The sequence below is a fragment of the Chelonia mydas genome, chromosome 1 (genome assembly GCF_015237465.2).
Source record: "Chelonia mydas isolate rCheMyd1 chromosome 1, rCheMyd1.pri.v2, whole genome shotgun sequence".
Taxonomy (NCBI): domain Eukaryota; kingdom Metazoa; phylum Chordata; order Testudines; family Cheloniidae; genus Chelonia; species Chelonia mydas.
Genome location: NC_057849.1, coordinates 282078686 through 282103690, shown reverse-complemented (window position 1 = coordinate 282103690; position 25005 = coordinate 282078686). Strand labels below are relative to the sequence as shown.

Genomic DNA, 25005 nt, shown 5'->3' with positions numbered 1-25005 from the left:
AGTAGCAGCCGTGTTAATCTGTATTCGCAAAAAGGAGTACTTGTGGCACCTTAGAGACTAACAAATTTATTTGAGCATAAGCTTTCGTGAGCTATAGCTCACTTCATCGGATGCATTCAGTTTACCCTAAGGTGCTACAAGTACTCCTTTTCTTTTTGTCCTCAAAATGTGCTTTTTACTGCAAGGCCAACTACATGTGAAATTAAACTTCCCAAAAAGCCTCCCTTGTGTGATCTCATCTAAATACTGGATAAGACCTAAGGGCAAAAACTCAAAGGAGCCAAAAAGGCTTAGTCACTTCGGGAACATGGTCTCCCAATACTACCGCTTTCCTCTCAGCCAGTGCCTCCCAGCTGAGGCTGGGGGAGCTCGCCGCACAGGCGGCACGTGGCACCCAGGAGGAACCTGGCGCCACTGCCTGGTTTGCAAGCAGCTCCCTGCCCTACTCCTTTTTCTCGCCTTTGGGCTGAGCCGGCAGGGGCTGCCCCGCACGCCTTGGCGCTCCAAGGCCCAGCCCGCCACCGCCGCTCCCCAGGACTGGCCCTGCTCTGTGCACCGCCTGCCGCGCTCCACAGGCAGCACGCGCGGCAGGTAGAGGCCAAGAACGCCCCCCTCCCCCTCCTGCAACTCCCAGAGGCGCTGGCAGGACCCAGGAGCGCGGCCGCGGGCAAAGCTTGGGCGGCGTCAGTGGGCGCGCGGGGCAGGCTGCGGCTCTTTAAAACAGCGTGTAAACTGAGATGCTGCTCCAGAGCGCAGCGCGCCGGCGGCAGCTCGGGCTCCAGCAGCTCGCGCTCCAGGCCAGGCTCCGGCTGCAAGAGCAGCAGCAGCAGCAGCAGCTCCCCGCGCCAGGGCAGGCGGCTTCCTTGCAGCAGCAGCAGCTGGGGCTGCGGCAGCTTCTTTCCCAGGCTCCGGTTGAGCCGCGGGGTGAAAACAGCGCCCTACAGGACAGCGGTGCAGAGCCCAGCGGCTACCAGCGCCACCGGCCGCTGGCACCATGGACACCTCCTGCCCGCCCAGCGCGCTGCTCCTGCTCTGCTTGCTCGGGCTACCTGGGGCTAGCGGCGGGGGGTTGGCGAGCCCCGCCGGGAGGCGGCAGAGGGGCTGCCCGGCCCTGTGCCAGTGTGAGCAGGACGGGATGCTCCTCAGGGCGGACTGCTCCGACCGGGGGCTCACAGCGGTGCCCACCAACCTCAGCCTCTTCACCTCCTACCTGTAAGTGGCCGCCCCCGCTATGGGGCCGCGGGGGGTGGGGACCGGCAGCTGGTGCTCGGCCCCTGGCTGCAAGGGTGGGGAGCGAGGCACCGCCGGGGAGTTGCCTGCGAGGTGGGCGCTCAGCCTGGCGGAGGCCGATGGTGCACCTGGGGAGGCGGCGGAGAGCGGCTCCGCTCCAGCGGCTCCCTCAGGAGAGCGCTGTGAGAGCCCAGCTGTGCCTGCCCTCTCTGCGCTAACCCGAGCCTGGGGACAGCCGCCTCCATAGGCGATGCTCCCGATCCCTGTCTTGCTCAAGGGCTGAATAGTTGGAATCCGTTTCCACAGCCACCACTTCAGTTCGCTCCTAATCGCCTTTTAATCAAGAAATTGGTTGTAAAGCGTTCAGAGACGTCGGTCTGCCCTAGCGTTACCCAAACCAGACGGGCTGATTTACTTACAGGATTGCTATATGATGTGCCATATATTGGGTAATTAAAAGTGAGGCAACAGCAAAACCTGGATTAGAGCTACACGGACGTTATCTTTACCTTTGCCTTCCCGGGACAAGGCTTTGAAGTGCTGCCGATTTAATCTTTAACTGATCTGTCGAGGGTTTTGAAAGGTAATAAAATAAAGCAGCGAGAGCGGGTAAAATGCAGCGCTAACATTCAAATACAGCGCTGCTGTTTTCTGTCATTCAGAACAAGTAAATCCGTCACCCAGAACATGCGGAGGAAACAGTAGTTTAAACGTGTTCCTGATCCAGCTAGCCCTGTGCTGAAACAGGTGGTTGGAAGTACAAGAGCTGTTCATATGTCAGATAATTATTACTTTATGTCAGACCCTGTAGCCCTGGTCTTTATGACAAGAGATACTCGCGTGATTTGAACATTTCAACCGAGTCTCTATTTAACTGCTTGCAGATAAATCAAAGACTGTACACTTGCTGTTGTATGCGTTGAGTTGTGTTGGGCTTGAGGATAGGAGTGGGTACAAGGGGAAAATTTTGAACGAAAAAACCGTGATTTTATTTTTATTTATTTATGTTTGGTCACTGATTTGCTTGTCTTGATTTTTGTGTTTTGAATCGATTAGTACAAGGCACTAATTTTACTGACTATAAATTGTCTTCATTTCTGAGTATGTACTTTTACAGAGGAGTCCAAGTTCTCTGCATCTGGATACAGTATATCTGATGCTGAATGTGTTTATTCATACTTTTTTTATTCCTGTTGACATACTTGTTACCATAAAGATGCTTTGATGGGATTACCAATCCAAACTTCAAGTGGTGGTGGGGGGGAGGAACCATTCTGAATTAATTTTCCCCTTCACCTATGGGCATGAAACTTGGTAACACAAACAATGTAAGAGATGCTGTGTGAATAATAAACATATATTGAGAGGGAGCTAAATTGAGTGAAAATAAAGCTTTTATAAAAGAAACAAAATGGTTTGTTTGGAAAGAAGAATATGCATATGCATATTTAATGTATGTTGTGCAGAGCTCTGGCTATAATTTAAATTTGGTGATGTAGTCTCAAGTAATGGTAAAACAGATTTTGTTTAATTATTGTGTTTCCAAAATTTAACTTGACAGGAATACACAAGTTTTTAAAATTGCTCTGACATTGAAATAATTTAAAAATGTGAACATTACTATTTTCTACCAGCTGAGGCTTGTTAGCCTACTAGAGTGTTGTTCACTACATCAGTTAAGTTGCCTCATATTAAGATTCTTATTTATTAAGATCATTACTTATTATGACCCTTTCATTTTAGTTTATTATACTACTTAGAGTAAATTTAGACTTTTCAGAGTGAATTGCCATATTTTAAGAAGCAAGGATAGTTGTTAATGAATGACAGTTTATACTCTATAATAAAACAGAACTTTTCATATACACAATACAATATTGAATAAGGGTATAGTCTTGAAGCCAAATGGAATTTTGCCATTGACTTCAAAAGGAGCAGGCTGGGGCTCGAAGTATAAGAGAGAAACAGCTTTTGATGCTTACTGTGTGCTTTGAAGAGTCATAATTGGAGTAACTATTCTGAATGTAGTAAAGACAGAAATAAAATACTGAGCTTGATGGGATAAATGCTAAAACTGGGAAGTGTCCCATTTCTTGAGGGCCTGTTTCTTAACTAATTTGTGAAAAAGGAAAGCATAGCTGAGCATGATGATGTTAATGCTGGTACTGTGGACTGCTGCTGTTTAAAAAAAAAAAAAAATCCTTCTCATGCTTTGTGTGTATAAAAAGATCTTCTACACTTTCCACAGTATGCATCCGATGAAGTGAGCTGTAGCTCACGAAAGCTTATGCTCATATAAATTGGTTAGTCTCTAAGGTGCCACAAGTACTCCTTTTCTTTTTGCGAATACAGACTAACATGGCTGTTACTCTGAAACCTTCTACTGATCTGTTTCTCGAAGAATGGTGCTACCCCTCTAAAATTCCTCGTGTCTTGCAGGAAGGGTCTCTTAGGGTTTTTTCATTAATTCACTGTTATTTAATGGAATACGTCCTGAAGGGTAGAAAATACCGTGCAGGAAAGGAGGAATTTTAAAGGACCAAGACAATCTATATGCATTATTCCAGTAGTCCTGTAGAAAGTCATTAATGAGACTGTTTAAATAGTGTGACACTAGTCCTTACCATTTGTTCAGGACTATCATCATTTGATTGATAAAACATTGCTTAATTATGCAGTGGAGTAACTCCGGCCCTGTGTAAACAAAGAACTGTCATGTCTCATTTTCTTTAGGTGGATAAGCAATGACAAATTTTAAAACATGCATATTTGCTACAAAAGTGTTTTTCATTTGATAGTTGCCAGCCAGATTTTATGTTTCGTAGTTCTTTTGCTGAAAAACAGAGATGTTTACTCTCACTAATTACAATAATTCTTCCCCCAAAAGAGGCTGATTGCTTGAGTCCAAACCCTTACACTAACTCCCCTCCTATGAAACCTGTGTTATTATTAGACCCTTTCCTATACATATTTGACCTGGTAATAGACATAATCAGGAGTACTATCCACTGTAAGTTTTTATTTTGTCATATTTCCACCCCCTTATCTTATCTGAATAGTTTGCCTGATGAAGAAAAAGATAGTGACTTCCTGATGAGAATCAGAAATTGGAAAATGGAAATTAAAAATGGACAGAAAGAGTTTGTTCAGGTATCCTGAACTTTGTATTTTGAGATACAGGAGATGAGTTTGTTGTAGTGACTGAAATCCATGCACACTGTGCTATGGTGCTATTGCTGTATAGCTAATGAAGTCTACAGAAGGACCCAGCTACAGAATTCAGCATTTCCCACTTACATAGCAATTCTCCTCTCCCTTATAAAAAGAATCTTTTTGATGTTGTTCAAAGTTGTATACTTGATATCACATGCTATTTGATTTTTTTAAGTTCAACTTATATTTTTCATACTTAAACCTACATAATCTGCTAAATGCATGTACACAATTCCTATTGATGTTAATGTGAATTCCATGTGTTGATAGAGGGCAGCATAGGGACTTCAGTTGCAAGTTAAGAATATGTCACTTTCTTACCAATGTACTACAGTGAACATTAAAGCAAACACACTACAGCGAACACTGTAGTATACTGTACTACAGCGAACACTAAGAGCCAGGATCTGTAAGTCCTTCACACATGGAACTCCCATTAAGCCTCATACCATTACTGTGAGCTAGTGAAGTATTATCCCAAATTTTTGCAATGAAAAGGAAAGCTAAGGCAGAAAGTGGTTTGCCCAACGTCACGATGAAACTTTGTGAAAGAGCCAAGAACTGAAGCCAGAACTCCCGATTCCCAATTCTATGTTTTAATCATGCAACCACCCATCATCGCCAAAATAACTGATAATCTAAAAAATAAGATCTGGCCAACTTCAGTTAGCGTGTTAATAAACCAATTCTTAAACTTTGAAGAACTGCTTTTTAAACTTATGTGATACAATTTTAAATTATAACTATAAGAAGTTACATGTTCTTGGTAATCTATCTCCACAGCGGGAAAGGTAAAATTATTACAAATGGCAATTCTACCCAAGGAGCACAAATCCTGCATTTCTTGCACACCTAAACTGTCAGTTAATTCAGTGGGGAGGTGTGAGTGCAAGAGAAATGCAGGCACAGGCCTTTTACTGTTTTCATAATGTTGTATTTTAGATACAGATAGTATGATAATTTGTTTTTGTTCCTTTATGATTTGCTTCATAAATTCATTTATTAAGTTTTATTTGCATCAAATTAAGATTTAACTCTGAGTAAATTATAAATTTGTCTAGGCATATGTCAATTAGAAGTTTGATTTGCCTAGTGTTTCACAGAAGTGCCGTCTGACATTAAGGTAAACTAGTTTTGAAATTAAGAAAAAATTTATTTGTGCTGGTAAAATAGATGCAAAACAGATCAAAAAATCTTTTCAGTGGTTACAACATTCTCATTTAAACAAATTCTGATATCCTTCTTTCATTTCCCACAACAATATATTCAATATGTGCTATTAAGCACATGGAAAATTTCCAAGGACTGAATTTGGAATATTTTGAAGTTTAAAAATACTGAAATCTTTAAAAAGTAGTAGAATTATGTTCCCAGAAACAAACTGAACTGCTGAGACATTTACAAGAAAAGGGCTATGGTAATATTTATTAAAAGAATACACAAAACGTAAAACCCCTTCCTCCCACTATGATCCTTGAATAAGCTTACACATTTTTCTGTTTATCTTTTTTCCCCACCCTATGATACAAACTCAGTCCTGTGTGCCTCATGGTCTGAGATAAACTGAAATCACTTCCAGGATATCAAGGAGATCAAATAGCAGACTAGCGTCTCAGGCAAGAGCAAGCCTTTATAAGTCTTCTTGCAACCTCCAGATCAATTGACAATGTGCAGGTGTGGTGCGGCTAGTAAAATACCTGCTTATCTTCAGGAAATACTTGTTTACAGATTTCAAACATGCTAAACAATTCTTGCTGTCCTCAAACTGAAATAAAATAAATGGCTACTTTATGATTTAAACTGACAATTGGAAAGTTGGCCCAGAAAGGTGGCTAATGTAATTTCACTGTTTCAATAGACTGAGGACCAGATTCTAGAGTTACTCTGGATTTACAGCAGTGAAATCAGGATTAGAATCTAGCCCTAAATACCTACTCTGAAAAGAAAATTGTTCAAATTCTTTTCCCCTATGTAAATTTTGCTCATGACATTTATATGTACATATATATAAACTAGAAGTGTGTACAAACTGGAATTTTTCACAGTGTATTTTAAATCACAAATGTTTTATATTTCTTAATAGGAATTTTTTTAGTATTAAAATATAAACAGGTAGATCATAATTGCATTCTTCATGTTTACAGAAGGATGAGTATGAAAATCAATAAAATACAAATTAAAGCTTCTTTTAAAAAGTGACTCACTCTTACTGGCTGGGACCACAGTACTAAAGAATGAGTCTTTACACTGCTTTCTAAAGAGCCTTGTGCTACTCTGAGAGGAAAAAAAAAGGCACTCACACACACAACCTCCCTTCTTTGTAGCATAAGGAAATTATACATAAGTTGACAGGAAAAAGGAAACTCTCTTTAAGCTGCTAGAATATAAGGAGCTGGCAGGGTGAAGGCACCTTCAGTTTGGTTTGGTATCTGAAGTGCAGAGGACAATTGGGCTGGCAGAGGGAGCCCGACTCCAGCTGAGAACGCGTGCACTGGGCTGACCTTCTTAGTCAGCATGCCAGCTAAGATTAGACTGTCTTCAAGTGTTCCCTTGTTAACCCAGTCTTTTCTCTAATGTCATTTGTCTTTCAAATGCTTAAAACCGCTACCCAGTTTTGCAGCCAAAATGCTTTCTTTTTTACTTGTCTATTCGCCAAAAAGAATTCTTCATTCACATGCACTGCTTTCTGAATTCTTTACAGATCATTTACATACAATTTAAGGTTGTTTGTTTCCTTCCAGTGGGTCAGATTCTTCTCAGTTACATTACTGCAAATATGAAGTTGCTCCTTTGGCTCTGACTAATGTAACTGAGAGCAGAATTTGGTGCAATGTTTTAGGCATATCAAATTGATTAATCATAGCCTTCAACTATAGAAGAAATACTCTAGCTCCTTCAAAATGAAGGGACATCTTCAAAACATTCTTATCCCCTCTTAGAGGATTAACATTAAATATTCTGTACAGTTTACGTACAAGGCAGGAGTAACCTCTGTGCAGTTCCACTAGGCAGGCAGTAGGAGGATAAGGCCTGTAGGGTTTAGAACTGAAATAAATGCACCCTTTGTCAAAGGGGCCTAACATTATTTATTTATGAATCAGGATGATAACCACAGACAAAAGACACCTATCCTAGTCTCTGTTTTTCCTTGACAATTATTTTTAAACTCAACCAAAGAAAGACAAAACCAGCAGCAACTTCCACATATGTGACAGTATCTAATTAGAGCTCCCAGCAAAGGAAAAAAATAAGGAAAAATACCCCACTTCCTTAAATACCACTCTCAAGCAACATCTCCCTTCTCAAAAGCCCAATAAAAAGAAGGGCAACAAACCTGGACTATTTTGGACCAGAGAGCAAGGAACGATTTCCAAAGCAATGGGGCTCTCATGGAAAATGCCCTGCCACAATCCCCTTTCCTTTTATATTAAGAAAGCTTCAGCTTGAGCACATCCACTGATTGCAGCAGTGACCGTCTGGCACAGAGAGAGGGGCAATCTCTCAAGCAGTCAGGTCCTACGCCAGCTAGAGCTTTGTAGGTCAAAACTGACACCTGGAACTCCACCCAGAGATGAACAGGCAGCCAATACAGATCACAGAGTATTGGTATAATATGCACACAGTTAGATACTCATTTAAGAAGTGATTTGGCACCTTCTGCATCAGCTTCCAAATGAATTTAAGAAGAAGCCCCAGATATAGTATGTTATGGTAATCTAATTGTGAGGTGACAAAGGCAAATATCAGAGCACTGTGTTCCATATTGTAAAGAAAATTTTCAATCTCCTGGCTGCACACCACTTGAAAATAAAAGGGTCATACTGAAAGCTAGTAGTCTCACTGCTCTTAAATTGCAACTCTGAGTAACAAATGGCTGGCAAACCCTCTATCAGAGGGTGGGTATAATTGCCTCCAAATCTCCCAATTGCTTTCCCCCACCACCCTGCTCTCTCTCTCACCCTCCTGCCATGTTTGCCTGGGAGGACCACTCTTAGTTCTGCTGTTAACCAAGAGATCCTTTCTTGGCCTGCATGACCGCTCTGAAATCCCCCTTGGCTAATTGGCAGAGAGGAACACTGGCACTGGACTGGAGGAGAAAGTAGTAAGGGAACACTGAGCATGTGTAGCACCTCTGAATGTCACCCCTAGGGCCTGGCTTCCACTTACATCCATTATAAAGCCACCTCAGAAGGGAACCTTCTGCATCAGGATTTGTATAACTTCTGCAAGCAAGTGGGCCATGAAACTCCTGATGGTTCCGCATTATGGAGGAATCAGGGTCTAAACTTTGGCCCCTACTATTTAATCCCTTAATGAGTATTGGAGCAGTCTGCGGCACCACCTGTCTCTGCTCCCTTTGTGCTGTTCAGGCACTGCAAAGGAGTTTGAAACCACCCTCAAGTAGCCAGTGGATTTAGAATCAGCATAGCTAGCTCTTACACCTCCCTCCCTGCAGTCCCTGGCGCAGGGTGCATTTCGGAAGTGGGAGGGGCATGGAGATAGGCCAGAAGTACCACCCAGCAGGACCTGAGTGGCAGAACCTGACAACCTGATGATTGGCCAATACCAGTACTTAAACTAGGAAGCCATGAAGGAGAGCTGTCTGAGCAATAACCTGGCCTGCCTTCCTCTGCTTCAGATCCTACTTGTGAGAGATCCTAGACTCTGGCTTCTGACCGTGGTTTATCCTTGACTTTGCTATTCAATTGCTCTCTGTAACCTGGTGCACAACCCTCATCTCCTAGTAACCTGATTGACACCTGACTCTTGGTTCACCCTCTGACCTGCCTTAGTCTCGGCTGACTCCCAATTCCTGCTCCAACCACTAGTCTGACCACCTTCGTCCTGGTTGTGACACCACACCCCTTGTACATCATGGAGGCACCTATTGCACGGGCTCTGAAACAGTTGCAGCAGAAGGAGGATTTGGGAGCAGACCAATGGAGGGGTGCAGATCCAGTGGCTGGAAATGCCTTTGTAGGGGGTACTGAAGGATGTGGCCTCAGTTCCAGCATTAAACCAAGAAACTTGTGAATTCCGACACCTGGAGAGTTCCCCACATGCCGCCCAATTACTCTGAATTTCACCTAGAATAAGCATATGTGGTTACACAAAGGTCAACAGAGAAATCAAAAGTGTGTTATGGGGAGAGAAAAGACATGTGTCTTGGAAGCAGGACTATATGGTGCTGCACTGGAGTAAACTGGCTTGCAGTGGTGTAGCTTACCCTGGCTTCAGATTCTTAGGGTAAGCAGTGATGCAAATTATAGTTTTTTATGCCATTATTTCTGTGTGTCTTCAGTGGGTGGTGTTGGCATACAGTTATGTTGGTGTAGCCTCAACAGTAACATCAGTATGGCTCCCTTGCTGGCTGGTAGGCCCCAGTGTAGACAAGGCCTGCATTTTGTGGAAGAGGGAAGAGTGGACATTTGCAGTATTGCTGTTGGTTGTTTATGAATGAGGCAGGAAGGACTATGAAAAGGGAAATTTTGATCAATACACAGGGCTCAAATGTATCATTTTAGGCCCAGCCCTGAATAGAGACTAATGCAAAACTACATCACCCCAAGAGTAGTATGTGAAGGGATTGTGAGCGCCTCAGGGTGCATGGCCTTACCTCATCCGTGCCCTTTTTGGAGTAATATGCATCCCTGAATGCAAGGATTTCTGTTTTCTCTGGCCAGTGCACGGGATATACTTGCACCCTCCATCCTGGGCACAAGCCAGAGGAAAAACTGGACCCTAACTGAAAAAATTCTTGAAGAAACATAAAACATTTCTGGTAAAGAAGAACAGGGGCAGGCATAGTCATTTTTAGAACAAGATTAAAACTTGTTTGAATTCAAAAGTTGAGTAAAGAATTTTTAATTGGCTAGAGAACGCTAATATGAGGACTAAGTGTGTGTTTAAAATTTTGTAACTGGAAAAATTTCATGGTTTATGTCAGGGTTCCTTCCCCACTCTGAACTCTAGGGTACAGATGTGGGACCCGCATGAAAGACCCCCTACGTTTATTCTTACCAGCTTAGGTGAAAAACTTCCCCAACGTACAAACTTTGCCTTGTCCTTGAACAGTATGCTGCCACCACCAAGCGTTTTAAACAAAGAACAGGGAAAGAGCCCACTTGGAGATGTCTTTCCCCAAAATATCCCCCCAAACCCTACACCCCCTTTCCTGGGGAAGGCTTGATAATAATCCTCACCAATTTGTACAGACCCAAACCCTTGGCTCTTAAGAACAATGAAAAATCAATCAGGTTCTTAAAAGAATAATGTTAATTAAAGAAAAGGTAAAAGAATCACCTCTGTAAAATCAGGATGGAAAATACTTTACAGGGTATTCAGATTCAAAACACAGAGGATTCCCCTCTGGGCAAAACCTTAAAGTTACAGAAAACAGGAATAAACCTCCCTCTTAACACAGGGAAAATTCACATAAAACAAAAGATAAACTAAGCCGCCTTGCCTGGCTTACCTGTACTAGTTGCAATATTGGAGACTTGGATTAGGATGGGTTGGAGAAGATGGATTTCTGTCTGGCCTCTCTCAGTCCCAAGAGAGATCAAACACGTAAACAAAGAGCACAAACAAAAGCCCCCGCCCCCTGATTTGAAAGTATCTTGTTCCCTTATTGGTCCTTTGGGTCAGGTGCCAGCCAGGTTAGCTGAGCTTCTTAACCCTTTACAGGTAACAGGATGTTGCCTCTGGCAAGGAGGGATTTTGTAGCACTGTATACAGAAAGGTGGTTACCCTTCCCTTTATATTTATGACAGTTTGTTTGGATGAAATATTTAAAGTAAATCTTTAGAGGGAGTGGATAAAAAAGACATCATATCTTAGAAATGTAAAGCTGAAAGGGACCTCGAGAAGTCATCAAGTCCAGCCCTCTGCACTGTGGCAGGACAAAATAAACCTAGGTGATCCCTGATAGGTGTTTGTCTAGCCTGTCCTTAAAAACCTCCAGTGATGGGGATACCACAACCTCCCTTGGAAGCCAGTTCCAGAGCTTAACTACCGTTATAGTTAGAAAGTTTTACCTAATATCTAACCTAAATCTCCCTTGCCTCAGATTAAGCCCATTACTTCTTGTCCTACCTTCAATGGACATGGAGAACAATTGATTACCATCCTCTTTTTAACAGCCCCTTAACATATCTGAAGACCTATCAGGTCCCCCCTCAGTCTTATTTTCTCAAGACTAAACATGCCCAGAGTTTTTAACCTTTCCTTATAAGTCATATTTTCTAAACCTTTTATAATTTTTTTGCTTTCCTCTGGACAGTATCCAGTTTGTCCACATCTTTCCTAAAATGTGGTGCCCAGAATTGGATACAGAACTCCATCTGAGGCCTCACCCGTGCCGAATAGAATGGGACAATTACCCCCACCCCATGTCTTACATACAACACTCCTGTCACTACACCCCAGAATGAGGTTAGCCTTTTGACAAATCCATGCTGACTCTTCCTTATAACCCCATTATCCACTGAGTGCTTACATATTGATTATGTTCCTTATCTTTCCAGGAATCAAAGTTAAGCTGACTGGTCTATAATTCCCTACGTCTTATTTGTTCCCCCTTTTAAAGATAAATGGCATGTTTGCCCTTCTCTTGTCGTCTGGAACCTCACCCATCCTCCAAGAGTTCTTAAAAATAATTGCTAACAGTTCCAAGATTGCTTCAGCTTGTTTCTTAAGTACCCTAGGATGAATTTCATCAGGCCCTGCCAACTTGAATACATCTAACTTGTCTGAATATTCTTTAACTTGTACTTTCCCTATTTTGGTTTGCATTCCTTCCCCCTTCTTGTTAATATTGACTGTGCTGAGTATCTGGCTGGCATTAACCTTTTTAGTAAAAAGTGAAGCAAAATAGGCATTAAACACCTCAGCTTTCTTGATGTCATCAGTTATTAGCTTTTGTCCCCTGCTAAGTAGGGGACCTACACTTTTCTTCATCTTTCTTTTGTTCCTAATGCATTTAAGAACCTCTTCTTATTGCCTTTTATTTTCCTCACTAGGTGTAACTGATTTTGCGCCTTAGTCTGTCTGATTTTGTTCCTACATGCTTATGCTATTCTTTTGTGCTCCATACTTCCATTTTTTGTAGGATTCCTTTTTGATTTTCAGGTTATTAAAGAGCTCCCAGTGGAGCCATATTTGCCTCTTACTATTATTCCTATCTTTCCTAGAGCCAGATTCATTCCTGTGTGTAATTCCATGGAATTCAGTGGAGTTACACCAGGTCAGACTTTTTTCCTTTGTTCTATGCTTCTACTAAAGGAACTAACTTTGTGTGCAAAATTGGTATTGCTAAAAAATAAAGACAAAAAAGCTCACAACAATAAGTACAGTCTATGTACAGCCCTGGATATTGAATGACAGAAAAACTTTAAAACACAATATAAAAAGTTAAGTTAGTACTTTTGCTACTTTATAGAGTAAAATGTGCCATTAAAGAAGGAATAAGTTACTTGTCTGTTGTTCCTGTGCAGAGTGTATGGTTTTCTGAGGCAAGCCAAAAGTCAGATTCATTCTTGAGAAGATCTTAAACATACAGCCAAGTATCAGTCTTCTGTCCTTAGGCTATTTGTGTCAGGATGCAGACTTCTGCCTAAAAACAGTTGTGCTGTATCACCACAAATGTTTGTGGCCATCTATGCAGATAATTAGGTTTCAGAGTAACAGCCGTGTTAGTCTGTATTCGCAAAAAGAAAAGGAGTACTTGTGACACCTTAGAGACTAACCAATTTATCTGAGCATGAGCTTTCATGAGCTACAGCTCACTTCATCGGATGAAGTGAGCTGTAGCTCACGAAAGCTCATGCTCAGATAAATTGGTTAGTCTCTAAGGTGCCACAAGTACTCCTTTTCTTTTTGCAGATAATTAGGTAACTGTAGGCAGATAGGACTTGGTTTTGTATTTGGTGGTGACTTTTTCTTGGTGGCGTTAACAAAAAATTCAGCAGGTTTTTATGGATGACACTTAAATGCCCTTGTGATAGTGTCATAAACTGATGTATTGAGCCCAATAGAATTATCAGAGTCACATTTCTTCATACATTAGTGGCTCACCTGTCTTGCCTTCCATGGCAGTCTATAGAAAATCTGTGTCAAATCATGTAAACTTGGAGTTATATGTAGTCTGTTTTCTCCATTTATTGTTGATCGATAATATAGCATCTTATGGTCATGTTTTTCTGTGTCTCTGCATGTCTGGCCATAGGGTACCGCTACAAGAGCGTCAATTTCATAAGGATTTTGTAATATTGAGATTCACTGGTTGGTATTATGCACAATGTCGTATCTCCACATGAGAAACAAAACAGATAGTACAACACTTCATGCTCTCAACATGCTGTTACTTTTATCAGAACAGATTAAACTATGATAACTGATTAAGAGCCAATTTAGCTTCCAGTGAAATGAAGAGCAAAACTCCATTGACTTTATTCATGGAGGGTCAGACTCTTGATACATCACAATTAGTTTTATTGCAAAGGTTGTTGTTGGGCCATTGTGTGCCTATTCTAGGGGAAATGGTTCATTCTTTATCCAAACAACACCATCTGCTGAGTACACAAACAGATTTGGTGAATGAGTAATTGCTTAAGTACATGATGACAGTAATTATAAATAATATTCATTAGCAGTTTTGACTATTTCAGAATATACAGCTCCTGCATTAAAAGTGTTCAGAGTTTTAAACGACGGCATTAAGAGGTGGGTGTGTGTACAAAACATAAGTTAATATAGATTAAACCAGTTAAAGTAAATATTCTGTGTATTGTCAGGTGACAATAGGATTTTGATAAATGAGGTATCTGTTATATGTGGAAAACACAAGAGAATAATAACAAGGGCTCATAGAGGAAAAAACCTCTTTCCCAGCAAAGCATCATGTCTCCATTCCTTCATCTTATAAGAGCACTCTTTACATCAGTTACATGGAATATATCCTTTAGCTATAACAGAGTGAAACCAAGTTACAATTATGTATAGAATATGCCTCATCCATCTACCCCTCCTTTGAGGATAGCGTAATGTGGTATTGTGTGGGATTCCAGTAGCTGCATTTGTCAAATTAACATTTGTTTCCAGGCCAAACTGCTGACCTTAGTGCTCCCCTATGTCAGCAAGACTATCACAGGGAATGATAACAATAGATGCCTACATGCCTTCAACCAATGCTGTTTAGTATGAATCCTTAGAACAGAATGGTCTGACAAAGTAACTCCCTATACTTGTATACTGTCTAACTCAGTGAGCAGCTGCCAGCCTATTAGTCAAACTAAGTTCTTCAAACAGTATGACAGCCAAACTCCTGAATCCATCCATTCACATGCAATTAGAGCAGACACATTGCTACTTTCCACGGGCTGGAAATTACCTGGAGTGCACCCCAGGAATACATAGCTCAAGATCATGTAAGCTGACCTGAAAGAAACAGCTCAAGGCAGCACCAGGTGTGGAGGATGACATGGAACAAAGGGTCCAGGAAATTCTCCTTTATGCTCCATGGCATCGTTACTGATGGAGATGAATGTGAGGTGGAGTTTCTCAAGAGAGTTACAGAGAGAGACTTTGGCATTTCACACTGCTAAAATGGTTTTGCAGTGTTGATCAGACCATGATATTCTTGAATAAATGTTTTAATTGTGTAATATAATAAACATGTGCTTTTCTCTTTTAGTTTAAAGAAACCTGAAATTTACAACATTTTATAGCATAGCCATTCATATACTAAGGAAGGCACCAATTAATTTTTTGATTATATTCCAAGATTGATCTCAGCATGGAGATGCGAACATTGGAGGAAAAAATACAACATTCACTAAGTACTTTTTCCAGTCTTGCCTTGGTGTACAACATAAAATGCATCCGATTAGTTAATGCAACAACACAAATAAAATCAGGGTTTTTATTTCTGATAACTAATAAACTATATAGGTTGCAGTCTGCACCTGTTTCAGACTGCACTAAATCTAATAATGGTGCATAACTTTGTTCTTGCAAGATCTGAAAACCGTAGCATCTAATTATCAAACCAGGTAAATGGAATATGGATCTGATAGTACTGAATTACGTTGTCCAAAACTGTAAGGACCAGGGATGCACCAAGCTGCAGTGATATAATATTTTAGTTTGAAACTGAAAAATAATAGAATTAAATTCAGGATAGACAAAAAAAGCATCAGTGAGAGTACAGCATAATATCTGAAAAGGCTGAGTGACACGGACCTGCAATTTTCACAAGAATGATGATGAAACAAAATTCATCTACTGTATGCACAAATTTTGAGATGACCATCTGCGAGGTCTTAGATGAAACTGCTTGATATTCTGAAATTGGTATGAGATTGTGAAATATCCAAAGAACACTTTGGAGGAAAGGAAATTGGTATGAAAAAAACCATATGTGTAACTAAGTTAAAAGATACACAATCAAAAACAACAGTTCCCAAAGGAACATGGGGCCAGATTCTGTGCAGTGCCTAACGTGCAAGTTAGGGCATCAGGAGGGTAAAGGTGGCTCTTAGCCATTTGAAACTCCCAGATTCTGGGCTGCTTCACAAGCCAGAACAGGACCTGAGAAAGTCAAAGCAGCCACTGGGCCTCCCCATGGTTTCCTATGGACTGTTCCACTGCTCAGAACCATCGAGCAGAGCACACTCTAGCCATTCAGGAGGGAGGGAATGTCATTCCAACCTCTTTATGACCCCTTGAAACCACAAGAGTGGCATATAGGACCCAGAATCTGGGCCACAGTGTCAGCTGTGCCCTTGTGTAGGCTGAGCAGCCCTGGGGAGGAGAGGGTACGCTGTTCAAAGGGCGGTGGAGAACCGCTCATTCATTGGAGGCTTTTGCAAGACATAATGCCACGACAAACTCCGAGGAAAGCTTGTTAAGATGGGGTCTCCACACACTGTTATTTATCTTTGGGTTACTGTCACACCCATCCCCATAATATCTAAATACTGTATCTGTTAACCAGGTGCAGCCAGTACTCCTACTACTACTACTACAGACGTGGCAGTGTACATTTATCTTTTGAACAGAACCATCCAGTTAATATGTTTATCCCACGATCCCAAAATGTGTCCAAAGTCTTTCCAACTGATGAAAGTCCCAAATGTTTTCTGCCCAGCTGCCAAAACTCCAGCTTCCCCTGTTAACTTTCCCGATGCAATTTTATATTGTCAGTCCAAAAATGTGATATATAGAGACCAGTGGATTTTAATGCATGAACCTCTACTTCCTGAGCAAAAAGACCTAGCTCTTTCACCCAAGGCTGTAGCAGGCTCATCAACCTCTATGTGGCCTAACCACCACCAGATGGAGACAGAGTGTCACACTATGCTGGCCTGAGTAGTACAAAAATTCAGGGGCAGAGTAAAATTAATTTAATATGACAATATTTATTTTCATATTGAGTAAAAACCTCAGTTCTTGAATATACCTGAAGCTGCTGCAGAATTTCTAGTCTGTTGCAGCACCAAAGCGGCCTTGACCATAGATGGCATGATACATCTGATAAACACAATATAACATGGCAGGGCTTCTCCCCAGCCTGCAGCCTCCCTCTGTCATGCCAACACATTCTTTTAGGCACTTTTATTTTTCAGAAGAGGTAAAACAAACACCAGTTCTTCAGCTCACCCTAAACTATAATCCCCAGGGAATTTTATACCTTCACTTCTCAGGCTCTCACTGACTCCCCTTTGAGGGGACTCCGGGTGTCTCCTTCTCTAGGCCCAGGTACCGTCTTTTAAAGCTCATTAGGGACAGCTGATGTGGCACAAGTACACTTTCCCGATGCAATGTGTATTGCATCTGACCCTGCTCCTTCTTAAATGGCAGTTTCAAAGTAGGATTTAAACAAAGGGACCATCAACTTGAACTAGATGAAGCTTCCAGATGCATGGAGAGATCTCCTCCACATGACAGTTGAAGACATAAAAGACTCTTGGAAGCTCAACAGCTGAGGTCTTTCAATGGAAGAACTGATAAGAGCCAATTATTTAAACTGTAGTGATGGTCATATATATTATTTATATTGTAGTTATAATTATTAAAATTATGAAATTTGAAAAGAGCAAAAGTAATGAAGGATTTTTTTATTATTATTTTTTTAGTGTCTGAATTTTTCAATATGACTTTATAAAAGTAAATCTTATAAGTAAGTTTATGGATATATTTTTTTCTTCAGAAACTGTTCGACCCAGATTTTTAAATCTATTTAGATGCCTGCATTCAAAGGGAGTTAGATATCTAGGTGCCTAGTGGGATTTTCAAAAGCACCTATCTGCATCTTTGGCCACCGAAATACCTTTACAAATTTGGCTCGTCATACTTATTCTGTCCAAGCAGTTAAAGTAGCAAATAGAAAAGTTATGTTGGGAAACTGAAAAGTTTTCTAGGCATGGCAAGTTATCATTCCAGACTTAAAAAGGAGTTTTCAAGTTTAAGTAAATCTTTACAGGCATTGACAAGACAAGGTGCTAAATGTATTTGGATATGTGTCTTTCAGAAGACTTTTTCAAGACCTCAAATCTGAATTAGAAGACTCTCCCACTATCTCATATTGTGCTCTAATGCCCTACTCCAAAATCATTATGTAGTCTGGTTAGCTTCGGTACCATTTTAAGAGATGAGATGACGAATGGAGATCAGAAGATCATTTTCCTATGCAAGTCACAATCTGTGAGATACAGAAAATATAATTGCAAGATGGGGAGAAGATTCTGAAGTTGCCTGACCCTGTGAACAATTTTTCTTTTTCTTTTTTCTTTTTTGTTTTTAAGCACATCAAATAAAATTGTGATTGACAGTCACTTTTGAAATCAGAAAACCTACATAACTGCAAAGATTGAAAGACTGGGGTTAAGACTGCAAGTATCCAGTTCCCAGATGGTGCAAAGACACGGTAATATCTGGTGATACCAGCTGACTGACTACATTTCTTAACATCTACTTCAAAACACTGACTGGTTCTACAATAGTGTTCCTAATTCAACAAACTCACAAACCGGGAAGACTTAGTAGGGGAAGCAAAAGTGGATGGGAATCTGGGAGGCAGTGACCATGAGTTGGTCGAGTTCAGGATCCTGACACAGGGAAGAAAGGTTAGCAGCAGAATACGGACCCTGGACTTCAGGAAAGCAGACTTCGACTCCCTCAGGGAACTGATGGGTAGGATCCCCTGGGGGAATAACATGAAGGGGAAAGGAGTCCAGGAGAGCTGGCTGTATTTCAAAGAATCCCTATTGAGGTTACAGGGACAAACCATCCCGATGTGTCGAAAGAATAGTAAACATGGCATGCGACCAGCTTGGCTTAACAGTGAAATCCTTGCGGATCTTAAACATAAAAAAGAAGCTTACAAGAAGTGGAAGATTGGACAAATGACCAGGGAAGAGTATAAAAATGTTGCTCGGGCATGTAGGAATGAAATCAGGAGGGCCAAATCGCACCTGGAGCTGCAGCTAGCAAGAGATGTTAAGAGTAACAAGAAGGGTTTCTTCAGGTATGTTGGCAACAAGAAGAAAGCCAAGGAAAGTGTGGGCCCCTTACTGAATGAGGGAGGCAACCTAGTGACAGAGGATGTGGAAAAAGCTAATGTACTCAATGCTTTTTTTGCCTCTGTCTTCACGAACAAGGTCAGCTCCCAGACTGCTGCGCTGGGCATCACAGCATGGGGAGTAGGTGGCCAGCCCTCTGTGGAGAAAGAGGTGGTTAGGGACTATTTAGAAAAGCTGGACGTGCACAAGTCCATGGGGCCAGACGCGTTGCATCCGAGAGTGCTAAAGGAATTGGCGGCTGTGATTGCAGAGCCATTGGCCATTATCTTTGAAAACTCGTGGCGAAAGGGGCAAGTCCCGGATGACTGAAAAAAGGCTAATGTAGTGCCAATCTTTAAAAAAGGGAAGAAGGAGGATCCTGGGAACTACAGGCCAGTAAGCCTCACCTCAGTCCCCGGAAAAATCATGGAGCAGGTCCTCAAGGAATCAATCCTGAAGCACTTACACGAGAGGAAAGTGATCAGGAACAGTCAGCATGGATTCACCAAGGGAAGGTCATGCCTGACTAATCTATTCGCCTTCTATGATGAGATTACTGGTTCTGTGGATGAAGGGAAAGCAGTGGATGTATTGTTTCTTGACTTTAGCAAAGCTTTTGACACGGTCTCCCACAGTATTCTTGTCAGCAAGTTAAAGAAGTATGGGCTGGATGAATGCACTATAAGGTGGGTAGAAAATTGGCTAGATTGTCGGGCTCAACGGGTAGTGATCAATGGCTCCTTGTCTAGTTGGCAGCCGGTATCAAGTGGAGTGCCCCAAGGGTCGGTCCTGGGGCCGGTTTTGTTCAATATCTTCATAAATGATCTGGAGGATGGTGTGAATTGCACTCTCAGCAAATTTGCGGATGATACTAAATTAGGAGGAGTGGTAGATACGGTGGCAGGTAGGGATAGGATACAGAGGGACCTAGACAAATTGGAGGATTGGGCCAAAAGAAATCTGATGAGGTTCAACAAGGATAAGTGCAGGGTCCTGCACTTAGGACGAAGGATCCAATGCACCGCTACATACTAGGGACTGAATGGCTAGGCAGCAATTCTGCGGAAAAGGACCTAGGGGTGACAGTGGACGAGAAGCTGGATATGAGTCAGCAGTGTGTCCTTGTTGCCAAGAAGGCCAATGGCATTTTGGACTGTATAAGTAGGGGCATAGCCAGCAGATCAAGGGACGTGATCGTTCCCCTCTATTCGACATTGGTGAGGTCTCATCTGTGTCCAGTTTTGGGCCCCACATTACAAGAAGTATGTGGAAAAATTGGAGAGAGTCCAGCGAAGGGCAACAAAAATGATTAGGGGTCTGGAACACATGACTTATGAGGAGAGGCTGAGGGAACTGGGATTGTTTAGTCTGCAGAAGAGAAGAATGAGGGGGGATTTGATAGCTGCTTTCAACTGCCTGAGAGGTGGTTCCTAAGAGGATGTTTCTAGACTATTCTCAGTGGTAGAAGATGACAGGACAAGGAGTAATGGTCTCAAGTAGCAGTGGGGAAGGTTTAGGTTGGATATTAGGAAAAACGTTTTCACTAGGAGGGTGGTGAAACACTGGAATGCGTTACCTAGGGAGGTGGTAGAATCTCCTTCCTTAGAAGTTTTTAAGGTCAGGCTTGACAAAGCCCTGGCTGCGATGATTTAATTGGGGATTGGTCCTGCTTTGAGCAGGGGGTTGGACTAGATGACCTCCTGAGGTCCCTTCCAACTCTGATATTCTATGATTCTATGATGTTAAAGCATCCATGTAACTGGAAACTAAATTTCCTGAAACAACATTACAGGGCCAAATTCTGTTCTCCTTTACAGAGGTATAAATTCAGAGCAATAGATTTACTACCAGGGTAACTGAGAGCAGAATTTAATGGATATAGGTATTCCTGAAAATGGTTGTACTCCTGTTGCTATTCTTAAATTACGAGACCTTCTAAGTGTCATCAGATCTAAAGAGCGTAGCAGTTATTAGCCATCCTCCCAAAAGTCTCAATGAATAGTTGTACATTTTTATTGAACTAATTACCTGTAATATATATGAGATGGGTTTCATGTATATAGTCAAAATGAGAAATATCTTACCTGCTTTGTTTCTAATAATAATTTCACTGTAATAAGATCATTGTTCAAGAGACTATATAAACTTTAAATATGCTCACCTGTTTTAGGTGAAATGTTCATCTTTAACATTTTGTTGTAAAGAACAATATATTTTGGAACTATACATGCATACTTTACCATTAAGATGATAGTCACATTAGTCTTCTGTAAATAAGTGCATAGGTAAGATGTTGATTGCTCTTTGAGAAGGAAGAGAGACAGATAGCAAACAGCTTGTAGTGTAGCTTCATATGGAAACTAGTTCTGCAAAAGAAGTTTGATAAGTTTAACAGTAAGGGTTTTTTTTTGTTTATTGTAGAATCTGTCTCCTCACTGCTGTAAATATATCTGCTTCTCTTGCTAAGAATGGAGATGCAACATATTAACTCTTGGTTTATAAAGACTTGTGTATAATACTTCCTATAACTTTGCGGCAATAATAGTTATCTGAAAGGATTCTGTAAAGAATGAAAGTAGATATAATTATTGCTTAGCAGCTACAAAGATAGTATGATGTGCTGTATGTGCCATGCTGACACAGTGTCATGTTTTAGTCCCAAACCTGTTGCCTGTGTGCATTCATTTATATATGCTGATGACAGTGACAAAAAATGTTGTTGGTTTTTTTACTGTTTTTTTTCTTCTGTTACCTTCACAGAGACAATACAGGGAAAGCTGAATGAGAGACAGATACCATTCCATCACTGGAATTGTTTCTTAAAGTACAATTGCACCTGAGCACATCCTTCAAGTCAATGGAGTTGCATGGGCATCACTGAGGGCATAAGCTTAACACAGTGGGGTGGCACAGGTGTTACTGATAGCCTAATTTGGTCTGCAGAAACTTTATAATGATGTATGTGATTGAAAGAGCAGCAGAATGAGGGTGGCTGGCTCATATTGGGCTCTGGTTTTCGGGGTGTTTGTGGATTATATGTGGAGGATAAGACATGAAATATTGTGAGCTGTTAACCTAGTGAGAAAATTAGTCAAGGGAGAGACAAGTCTGATCAGTATATTTATGTTCTGACTTTGTAAAACTGTGCCCATCATTATTGTCTCTGAAGCACATACATTTAAAAAAAACTCTACAAAATTGTTTACTCAACATTAAATAAAAATAAATACAGTCCCCAAAATTGGAGACAGCTTTTGCACTAACACTGTTCTATCTGTACAGGTTCTTGTATTGTCCCCATCAACATAGTATCTGACTTTGTGTTCTCAGACAAAAAACCTGCAAAACCAAATGGCATTTAAACCCTGTACTGAAAGTAAACGGATATGGAACCTGCTACACCAAAGGGGAGAAAGAATTTAGAAGCAAAGGCTCTCCATTGAAAGTGCCATGATAGACTCCACCATATGTTTTGGCTCAAGGGCATCCACTGATTTCAACTGCCAAGGCACAACACAGGGAGAGTGATAGTGTTTCATGTAGCTAAATTCTGTGAGCAGGAGCTATTTGGGTTCTCTTTGCCAGCAGAGCTTCTAATTCCGCTGAACTGGAACTACCTGGCTCTCAGAACATTTAGATTCACTCAAGTGTTTAGGTGGAACTTTGGGATATGTCCACACTGCAATTAAACACCTGCGACTGGCCCGTGTCAGCTGACTTGGGCTCAGAATGCATAAAATTGTGGTGTAGAGGTCACGCTTACTTGTGGGGTCCCACAGCTTGTGCTCTAGGCCAAGCCCAAATATCAACACTGCAGTTTAACAGCCTTGTGGCCCAAGCCCCATGAGCCCAAGTCAGATTACACGGGCCAGCCATGTGTGTTTGATTTCAGCGTAGACATAATTTTGGAGACCCTTAAGTTTAGGAGGTGGGGTTTTCAAAAGCACTCTACTTCGGCTTAACTCCGCTTCTATTGAAGGCAATGATAAAACTCCCATTGATTCTTTGGGAGCAGAGTTAGGTCACCACTGACCATTTTTAAAAATCCCATCATAGGTGCTTACATATAAATTTCACAGTCTATGACCGTGGAGTTCAGAAATTCTACCAACTTTTGGGGGTTCAAGTTTTCATAACCAGTAAATGCAAGATTTCCACCCATGGCTATAAAAATAATCATAAGAACATAAGAATGGCCATTGTGGGTCAGACCAAAGGTCCATCAAGCCCAGTATCCTGTCCTCTGACAGTGGCCAATGGCAGGTGCCCCAAAGAGAATGAACAGACAGGTTATCATCAAGTGATCCATGCCCTGTCACCCAATCCCAGCTTCTGGCAAACAGAGGCTAGGGACACCATTCCTGCCCATCCTGGCTAATAGATCCCTCAATGGCTATCTTCCCTGAATGTATCTAGCTCCCACTAATTAGTTCTTTTTAGACTTGCGAATCAAAGAAACGTTGACTTTATACATCAAGCCATTTTTGAACTATGATTAAAAAGTATTTTCCAAAAAAAGGAAAAACACCTCTCCCTCCCCTTAATGCATCACATGTAAAAAACACTTTGTCCATTTAATGCCAAACTTCCACAAAATTTAATTTATCCTCTGCCTATCCACAAGAGCATTTTTAAGAGAGCCCCATCAAATTGCGCTTATAATGGAAAAGATCATTCAGCTAGTTATGGAATTACTAACATAACTGCATATATATACTCCTAAATAAAAGGACAACAAATTTTCATCTCCAAGACTTGAATTAAATTTACTTTATGAATGTGTTAATACAGTAATTAATTCTTTATACATTTGCCTTCTTCATAGGTATATTTTCATTTATTTTTGACATTGCAACACCAAAATGATGTTATAACAATAAAAGTTATGGCAAGTAACTACAGCAGCCAATTTAAAGTGTATTTGCTGTTTTAACATTATTCCATGTATAAAAAGGCTTAATCTACAGAGATAACATCCCTGGAAAATTGTTTCTTTTTTTTTTTTAATCAAACCAAATTCTGATCTTTGACATGCATGCCCAGCTCACAGTGAAGTCACAGAGAACCATGCAAATGTATTAAAAGGCAGAGTTTTGTGCTAAGATTTCTTATAGGAGATAACCAAAAAAAGGGAAACCGGCCGAAATATACTTTAGTAGCTTTATAATCTATAAATAATCTTTATAATCTGTCTGGAGCAGAGTTCTGGTGAATATTTTCAAACCTGCGGGTGAGAAGTCCTGCCCTTCCCCTCTCCCTACCTCCCCCAGGGCTCCAGAAAATACTTTGAGAATTTAACGCTGTGCATAAAAGTTTGATGTGATTTTTAAGTTTAAGCATTTCTCCATCATTTTTAGTAGTGTATGAATTTATGCTAATAATAGACCTAAGGCATTCAGGGGGAAAATTCATGGTGTTGTTAGAAGTATAAATAGAACCCTTTCCTGTGAACCATTTTGTTGTGCTTATATATGCTATAAAAGCATAGCAATGCCATATGCTATAAAAGCCAATGATAGATTTCACTGTTCATGAGACAGAGTGCTGTGCGTAATGTCGATGCTGATTAAAATCTAGGCTTATCACAAAGATCTGTGTTTTAACATTCTCTTGAATATAAAGTCTACTGCACCTGGGCTCCCGAATAACTGAACCCCACTATAAGTACCATTATTTTCATAATTTTTTTATATTATATAATTAGGTTTTACTTATAAAGTATTATAAGGTAAGTAGAGTGGTTACCATAACTTCATAGTTTGTATACTCTTTTAAAGATGAATAGAGTTATTTATGTTTCTGTACTGTTACTTAAAATGACTTTATTTGTTTTACAGTTTAGAAAACTCTGCAGGTAGCCTTAGAAGGCCATTCAATTCATTAACATTAAATCAACAACCAGAGCTTCTTTCTGCCTTTCTATGGCAGGATTAATGGATTTTGGCATGATTTGTGCATCTAGCAGTAAAAGCTCTTGCTGGGAAAGCTAGCAAGCTTGACT

General features: G+C 41.0%; 1 protein-coding gene across 1 annotated transcript in view; it reads left to right on the top strand.

Annotated features, from left to right (window-relative positions):
- The first annotated feature begins 677 nt into the window (after positions 1 to 677).
- Positions 678 to 25005, top strand: part of LGR5 (leucine rich repeat containing G protein-coupled receptor 5) — a 126725-nt gene continuing 102397 nt past the window's right edge. The window contains exon 1 of the mRNA XM_007054800.4: positions 678 to 1212. Coding sequence (XP_007054862.3) covers positions 995 to 1212 — 218 coding nt within the window. The 5' untranslated portion in view covers positions 678 to 994. The remainder of the gene's footprint in view (positions 1213 to 25005) is intronic.